Source organism: Oryx dammah, unplaced genomic scaffold (genome assembly GCF_014754425.2).
Source record: "Oryx dammah isolate SB20612 unplaced genomic scaffold, SCBI_Odam_1.1 HiC_scaffold_5, whole genome shotgun sequence".
NCBI lineage: Eukaryota > Metazoa > Chordata > Mammalia > Artiodactyla > Bovidae > Oryx > Oryx dammah.
In genome coordinates this window covers 23427557-23436432 of record NW_024070189.1, presented here as the reverse complement: position 1 = coordinate 23436432, position 8876 = coordinate 23427557, and the positions used below count along the sequence as shown (strand labels likewise).

Sequence of the window (8876 nt, the reverse complement as noted above, 5' to 3'; positions counted from 1 at the left end):
ACTGTTTTAGCTAGTATAGAAAACTTTTTTCAGTGTAATTTCCAGTATAATCAGTCTTCCATTTTTAAATATAAAAATCAGTTAGCATATTTTAAAATGTACCCCAGTTGATTTGTTATGTATTACATACTAAACATTCTCTGTAATACTAAAATTTAGATGAGTTTTTAAACAACCCATATGTGATCCTACTAAGGACAATTGACTATTAATATGTCACCTGCTTCTGTCATTTAAACGTCTTGTTGTATCTGGAAATATGTAATTATTTTTCTTAATCCTTATTTAATGCCATCATGTAAATGTTAAGTAGTCTTCTACTGGATACATAGATGATTTCCAGTTTGTCACTGTGCCTTATATCCATATACACACACACACACTCTTCCTTTCAAACTTGTCTAGTTATTTCTTAAATGAACTTTGGAGCAGAATTACTAAGACTTTGCTTCTCTCAGCCTTGCCAAAACTCAGCTATTATTACTCTTTTGACAGTCTGATAGGCATACTACTTTGTGTTTCCTTATTTCATCATTTTTAGACTAGATGATTTTTCATGTCTAGGTCCTTATCTCACCTTACTGAGTTTGAAAGAGCTTGTGTTAATACTAAACTTTTCCTAATGTAACATAGCATGTTTTAGAATAGGTTTAAGACTTTAGAAAGAAGCAGTTTGTAGCCTGACTTAGCTTTTGAATGTATCTGAATTCTGAGGCAGGTTATGAGTACTAATTTTTTATTGCAGTCCTTATCATACTGTATTTTAATTCATTATATTCTCTGCTAGATTCTAATAACCTCTGGGTACTTGGCAAGTAGTTTCTCAGTAATTATTTTTGAATGACCTACATATAAATAGTTTGTTTCTGCTAGGCTATGTATGCTGATTTTTTTTCATTCAGAATTTGGTCATTAAAAATATACCCCTATTCCTTAGAATAGCTGCTTGCTTATATTAGAAAGAAAATAGTCATTTTGATAAAATTCTTACAAATATGTTCTGCTACTGATATAGTCATTTTGATAAAATTCTTACAAATATGTTCTGCTACTGATAATATGATTTATAAGAATTTTTACTGTATGTATGGTTTTTGTTATAGATCAGATGCTTTTCATCCATATAGTGAGACTTTTATTTTTATATTTTTAGGAGCCTTACATGGAAGGTGTCAATCCATTCATCAAAAGTAATAAACATCGCATGATCATGTTTTTAGATGAACTAGGGGTATGTATATAATTTAAGTATTTTGACACCTAAAAGCTTTTCTATCCAGAACTGAAAAATTCAAAAGCTGCATATTTTTGTCTACCTTCCTAAACAAATTATTTCATTTGATTATAATGATAATCATTTATTCTTATGATAAGTAGTTTTCACCACGAATATAGTATTGTGGCTTTTGGATTTCTTGTGTCATTTTCAGTTTGTCTTGTCTTTCATTATCTTCTTAGCTGCCCACCTCACCACTATGTCAGTCTGTTGCTGCTTTAGCTGCTTTAACAAAGTAGTGGAACTTCAAACAGTAAAATCAGTATTCAGTCTGGTAGTACTTTATTGACACAAAGTTACTTTATGAAACTTATCTGAAGATAATTGACACTGATTTCTATATGTTATGTGTGTGTGGCATAGTCCACAGGTAATTATAGACCTGAACGGTTCTCATTAACACGTGTCATGTAGCTCTTATATGTGCTGATGAGTTTGGACAAATTATACCAGTTTAATCATGAAAGTCAGTCTGAAAGAGCATAGGAGTTTTAAGTTTGGGTTGCCTTTAATCCATATTAAAGAGTTAATGCTTGCATTATTTGCCCTCCAGAATTTTTTTCTTAAAAAACAAAACAAAACAAAAAACTTCATAGATTTAAAAAAATTTAGAAAAACCATTTGCTTAGAATAGCAGTAATACTGCGCGATATTTTGTCCTGTGATTGAAGAAAATGAAACCTGATTTTTGTGTGAATACTGAGGTCATAAAATCTGTCAAGTTGAATTTTAAGAGATTATTAAGTATTATCTATTGTACCAGTTAGGATCTTTTCAGAAGAGATAGTAGTGTCGTATTTCTAAATGCAGTTTTATGATTCCCTTAAAGAATGTACCTGAACTTCCGGACACTACAGAGCATTCTAGAACTGACCTTTCCCGTGATTTAGCAGCATTGCATGAGATTTGTGTGGCCCATTCAGATGAACTGCGGACGCTCAGTAATGAGCGTGGTGCACAACAGGTAGGTTTTTGCCAGCCTTTGTTAACAATATTATTTCTTTACATGTAAGCACAATATCAGCAATATCACAATTTGAGAGCTGATAAATAGCTGAACTATAATTAGTCTTACTTTATTAATTAAAATTGTAAGACTCTGAATCAAAATCCACAAAGATCTCAGCAAACAGGAATGATGAGCCCAGATTAAGATTACATATTTTTGATACCACAAAATGTCAAACCTTGCTTCTAAGTTAATGTGAACTCTATTGAAAAAACGGAGGTGTTTATACCCTTTGTGGCGTGTATGGAAGTGGTAAGTGAGCTGTCAGTCAGTCAGTAGTGATGTAGTGCGTTTCTGTCTGCTTCTGTCACATACACACCGTGCATGGCCAGGTAACTCTGCAAACTGTCAAACACATGAGAATTATGCATGTGTTCTAAGACTGATAAAAACATTTCAAGATCCAGAGATTCTGGAATATGGCCTTAAAAACAAAGCACTGTCACCAGTGGCCGACATGCGGCAGGGGCCTTAGGAGGGGTTAACACATTGAGGGCAGTGATTCTGAGTTCTCAATCTGAGATTCCACAATTCTTGTTTCTTCCCAGTTTAGATAATAGCACGATTCACTTAGGTTCCAATCACTTTAGAAACTCAGGCAGAATATGTGCCATAGACCTACTTATATGCTCTTGGCATATAAATTGCCTTCCTGCTACACTGGAGTTGGGTTTACTATATGGCTTGCCTTACTTTTTTTCTTAATTATTTTTTTGGAGAATTTGGCCCAATTAAGACTTTCTAAGAAAAATAAAGGAGCTGAATGATTTAATTGTAGGCCCAGTGTTGTCATTTATGATTATAGCGTTCATTAGACTATAGCCTGATTGCCCTTATGTGCTCTTACAGGGCTTGAGGTGTGTCATATAAATAAAATTATATCTCAGCCAAAATAACATTACCAGAAATATTTAATCAAGGACTGAGTAATACATACTTACAGTTGTATGCTTTTTTTTTTTAATAGAATGGTAATGTTATTTTATGAATCCCTTTGAGTTCATATGGTATTTTTCAAATCCAGGTTTCCCATCCCTGAAATTTGACAGAGCTTTCATTCATTTACTAATTATTTTCATATTGTTTTTCCTTGTCTAGCATGTACTGAAAAAGCTTCTGGCTATAACAGAACTGCTTCAACAAAAACAAAACCAGTATACAAAAACTAACGATGTCAGGTAGCAGCCTTCGCCGCAGTGTTCTGCATGGATTCAGCATGCCCCAAATGGTAAATCACATCAGTATAATGTCTCCTTTGCTCTTGCCAAAAAAATAGCACACCTTTCCACATTCCAGTGATGTGTGAGCTATGCAAATAGAACTCAAGATTCTGCTGGTAACTGCTCCAGCAGCTTTGTAAGCTATCTTTACCAACCTCTGAGCCTTGGTGTACAGATCACCTTTCACACAATGTTATGACTGTATCTTGAACTTTGAAAATATATTTTCAATACATTCAATTGCCAAAGTTTTGCTGTTTCTTGAGAAAACAACTATGAAAAAGCATTCTCTGTTGACAATTGAGTATAACTGGATTGCAGACTGTTCTTACATTACTTCTTCCTGAATTAGGAATATGACCGTCTGACTGTTCAATGACTTTATTTGTATTTACAGTTTCCAGAATTTTCCATTACAATAGGAACAATCCTTGCTGTATACTTTTTTAAAATAACTGTGCTATCTCTGCTGGAACTGTTGAAAGAAAATATATAGAGTGGATCTATTGCTCATCAGCTTTATTTTTTAAACGTACCACTTATTTTGTTGGAATTGTCAAAGACTGTATTTAGAACTCATAATGCTTTTGTTTAATGTTTACAACAGTAAATAGTTTGAATTCAATAAATATTATTGGTCATTGTGTACTGATCAATGCATGTTACCCATTCAACCATTTATAAATGACCAATTTCTTTTGTATGTTAAAAAAAAAAACCTAGAATACTTTCGTTGAACATATTCATTAATTCCAAGTTGAATTTTTAAATTATGCGAACAATTTCATCAGCCACTGAACAACTATCCATCTTTGACCTTCTGACTACTTGTTGTATCTGCTGGATATTTAGTTTGACTGTATAGTTTTATTTGCTTCTGTATGTGTATTTTTGTGAATTTATTCACAGGGTTAAGTTAAAATAAAACCAAGGGATATCTTAAAATTGATTACTTCTGTCTAAATACAGCTAAACATTTAATTTCATTATTTTCTTCCTCCTTTAGGGGCAGTTCAAAATTTAGTACCAGAGCAAGGCCCAGGGAGAAGATGAAATTTGAGCTTTTTTTTTTTCTGGCTAATGGTCTCTTTTGAAGGATTCTATTAATTCATTATGTATTTGTTAACAATTCTTTCCCTCCTATAATTGTCCAGGGGGAGACGAGGCATACAAGGTGGTTCTAAACAAGTACGTATTGAGAAAAGCCTTTCCCACAGTAAAGAAAAATTTTCTGAAGGCCTACATTCTAACAGCAACACTATTTCTTCCTGTATTTTAAGCATTAGAGGGATAGAATAAAGTGTTAAAACTGAGGGTTCACAAAATTTCTACATAGTACAATTTTAAGTATTAAATGCTGTTACTTGTATGGAGGTAGCTAGCCCTAAAGGACAAGGCGATGGCACCCCACTCCAGTACTCTTGCCTGGAGAATCCCATGGACGGAGGAGCCTGGTGGGCTGCAGTCCATGGGGTCACTAAGAGTCGGGCACGACTGAGCGACTTCACTCTCACTTTTCACTTTCATGCATTGAAGAAGGAAATGGCAACCCACTCCAGTGTTCTTGCCTGGAGAACCCCAGGGACGGGGGAGCCTGGTGGGGTGCCGTCTATGGGGTCGCACAGAGTCGGACACGACTGAAGCGACTTAGCAGCAGCTAGCCCTAAAGTAGCTGCAATTTTACAGGTTGAACAGTGTTACCAAAATACTCAGCATATCCGGTGTTCCTTTCTTTTCAGCTAGACAGTAGTATGCCATTTGGCCTCCTTTGGTGTTCTAGGATTAGAAGGGACACAGGCTAGTGATACCTCTGAAAACATTTTGAAAATAAAAAGGTCCAGATTTGAGTGCTTGGCAATTTGGTTATCTCCCTCTAATCACACCTCAGTTTTAACCATACTAACGTACCTGCCCTTTCCTGATCTCAACTACTCCTCCTCCTGCCTTTTATTTATTAAAAAAAAAAAAAAACCCACAAATATAAAAAAGTCACCCTGCTTTTCATATTTTAATGACATGCTTATCCCTTAAAACTGGAATAAAAAACTTGTTCTTTACCTTTGTAGGACTTAGAGTCACTTAGCTGATCAATGATGAAATAAAACCTCTAAATGTTTTTTTTTTTTTTAAGGGGGTTGGTAGGAAAATCTTCAGAGATAAATGTGGACCTTGCTTTGATGCCAAACTTTAGTGACCTGAAAGAGAAACAAGCTACTTGACTGTGGACAGTCTGCCTTCCTGTCTAGAGCCTGGCAGCACTGCCGCTTCATCTGGACTGTACTGGAGGAGCGTCAGTTCTGGCTTCTCCCCCTTCACTTTCATAAGATCATACTCTGTATTTTAGGCTTGAGCTTTTTTAGTTTCCTTCTCATTGAGGAATGAGAGGAATGAAATACACAAAGAATTATTAAAGAATATGCATATAGTAAAGTTTACTTTCAAAATTTGAAATGGAATTAAATGGTACCTAAACTTCATGGAAAAGCGTATCCTGGGGTGCACTGACACTGAGGAGAGGGTGGTATCTGGAAAACAGATTCAGGACAATTGAGTTTGTAAGAATTTCTTTAACCTCATTTTCTAGCCAAAAAAACTGACCATCATAATTTGGTTCCAACTCTAGAAACTAAGATCACAGTCACAGTTAAATAATTAAATGCTGTAACAACCTAGATTATGACACTATATACAACAACATTGGCAAATTATAGCTTTAATTTGATATCAGTCATGATGGGGTAAGGTTACCCAAACCTGGTGTTACTCTGGCTCCTTTGAAGATGTTTTATTTCACATAAAGCTACCCTGAAAGGAAAAAATTTTAAATAACATAAATAGAAAAGTTTAATATATTTTGATGCTTTCACAAAGTTAAATGCCAGACATGCTTCATCCATCTGATGATTAGTTAGCATTGACAAATCAATTTCAAATGGCTAGAGAGAATCTACCAGGTCATCGTCAGTCCATTCTTCCTAAGAAGGAAAGAAAATGTCATAAGGAAAACAGTATATTGAAGCATAACCAGTATTGTTTACCTTCTTGCCTCTCTTTAGGAAAATGTTCTTTTGCTATGTTGATTATAAGGTAAATAAATCAGGAAAATGTGTAGCAGTTTAACCTTATAATAATATGGTGTGGTCTTACCAGGTTAGCCTAGTGACAGGAATAAATGTTATAGTTGTGACGTTCTGGGTCTGATTGTTCATTATCTGACTTGACATGTACAATTTTCTTAAAACAATGGTAGGAGAAGACTCCTTGAAGATCAAGAAGTATATCTACTACCTTCTATAACCTTAGGAAGGATTCTTCATCAAGTAACTATTACACTACTTCAGAACAGGCCAAGACAGAAGTGAGAAAAATTCCTCCAATAATGGTCAAGGTTAATAAAGGATACAAAAGAAAGCTTTCCAGTACCTCTCTCTATAATGCTTGTACTCTAGAACAATAAAACCTTAACATTATGGTTGTACCAGAATATACAACAGTAATTTACATTTTACCTTTGAAGAACATACCTCCTCATGTTTGGATTTCTTTGAAACATAATCATCATCTTCGTAACCTTTTCTCTTCTTCCTACAATTAAGCAGCCATAAATAATCTAATATGGGCAACAGAATAAGTTAGCAAGGCTATGAGATACATTTACTGAAGACCAAAGCCTGGATAAATGGAAAGAGGTGAAAAATTCAGATAGGAAAACTCTTTCAAATTACTCTGAATTCAGTGCAACTGTAGTTACAATACAAAAACAATACTTAACTCTGACCTGGGAAAGATTAGCAAAAGAATCTGAAAAAGAACAAGGGGGACCTTTGTCCTTCTTGACACCAAAATATACACCTATAATTGTAAACTCTGGTAATTAAAAGTGTGGCGCAGTTGTCCCTTGATATCTGAGGGGAACTGGTTCCAGGAACGCCCAGAATACCCAAATCCTCACATGCTCAAGTCTCTTATATAAAATGGCAATGGTACAGTGGTGGTCTGCATCCAGAGGGCTGACTGTATCAGCAAAGAATCACAGAGATCAACAGTCAGAGCAGACAGGCAAAAAACAAAGTATACACAGGGATTTAATCTGTAATAAACGAGTATTTAAAATAACTAAGAAAATCAAGAGATTTTTAAATGGCTGGTACAATGGGTTATTTGAACAAAAATTTTATTATGAGATTTCTACCTCAGGCCAGGCACAAATAATTGTAAATGGTTTTTACAGCTGAACAAAAGGCAAAATAATAATTTAGGGTAAGAAAAGGTGTTTAGACGTTAATAAAGCAAAAGACATGTTGCCTACATCACAAGGTGAAAGGAACAAAGGAAGGAAATAGTTGTATACGACACCAGGAAATTGAGTAGGGCTTATAATTATGCAATGCAGAAGACACACAAATGATTCTTAACCATAGAAATATCAATGCCTCAAAGTAATAGGGGAAATGAAAACTAAAAGATGATACTATTTTCTTTTTTACCCAGACTGGCAACAGTTAAAGATTGACAGTACTAAATGTTGTACAATTTATATGATAACAGTAGAAAACTATTTCTTTTACACATACATAGAGAAAAGCTTGGCAGAGGTAAATGCCTCTCAGGTCACAACCGGGACTGGAGTTTGGTCAAAGAGAACTTTGGTTTACCTGTATTAACTGGCTTTAATAATATATTACTTGTATACTGAAAAAAGATGAAAGAATCTTAAAGACCAAGGAAAAATATTTTATCCCAAAGCAATGCTTGTAACTGTGGGTCCATGGACCGATGTTGCTGGTCCACGAACAATTTCCAGTGTGCAATAAGTACAGAAACTGAGTGTATGTTTAGAAACTATAGCAATTTGATAGAATAATTTATGACTGTTAAATCTAATAAAATTTAAGCTTATCTTTATGTGTTTTTTTCTTTTTTCAGTAATTGGTAACATTTTATGAAGTATAAACATCTGTAATGAGATAGAAATAAAACCAACAGTCCCTTCCAGACAGTTTGAGAAATACCACTTAAGTATTCATGCAAGATTTGACTGACACAGTACAAAGCAGAAGGTCACCTGGAATAAGATGTAAATCTAGCAATTAAGAATTTTCCATTACAGTCCTTTACGTAGCTATGAGGGTTAACAGTAACAGTTCAATGGTCTAATTCAGAGGTTGACAAAATTTGCTTTAAAAAGGCCAGACTGTAAGTATTTGAGGCATATAGGCCATGCAGTTTCCATCACAACTACTCAACTCTTCTGTTATTGTGTGAAAATAGCCACAGACAATAATGCAAACTAGTGGGTGTGCCTATGCCCTGAGGAAACTCTATGAACAGGCACTGGCCCAGATTTGGCGGATGGGCTATAGTTTGGCAA

At 34.8% G+C, this 8876-nt stretch overlaps 2 protein-coding genes across 4 annotated transcripts in view; one reads left to right on the top strand and one right to left on the bottom strand.

Moving 5' to 3' along the window:
- RASA1 (RAS p21 protein activator 1) overlaps positions 1-8410 on the top strand; it is a 111999-nt gene extending 103589 nt beyond the window's left edge. The window contains exons 23-25 of the mRNA XM_040239414.1: positions 1154-1231; positions 2106-2240; positions 3384-8410. Of these exons, the coding sequence (XP_040095348.1) occupies positions 1154-1231; positions 2106-2240; positions 3384-3467 (297 nt within the window). The 3' untranslated portion in view covers positions 3468-8410. The remainder of the gene's footprint in view (positions 1-1153; positions 1232-2105; positions 2241-3383) is intronic.
- Positions 4495-8876, bottom strand: part of CCNH (cyclin H) — a 28096-nt gene continuing 23714 nt past the window's right edge. Inside the window, exons 8-9 of one of the 3 annotated variants that reach the window (XM_040239412.1) lie at positions 7030-7090; positions 6148-6480 (exon numbers count right to left, since the gene is read on the bottom strand). In XM_040239412.1, coding sequence (XP_040095346.1) covers positions 6442-6480; positions 7030-7090 — 100 coding nt within the window. In that variant the 3' untranslated portion in view covers positions 6148-6441. Of the gene's footprint in view, positions 7091-8876 lie in introns of all 3 variants that reach the window. The other 2 variants (XM_040239413.1, XM_040239411.1) reach the window with 2 other exon arrangements.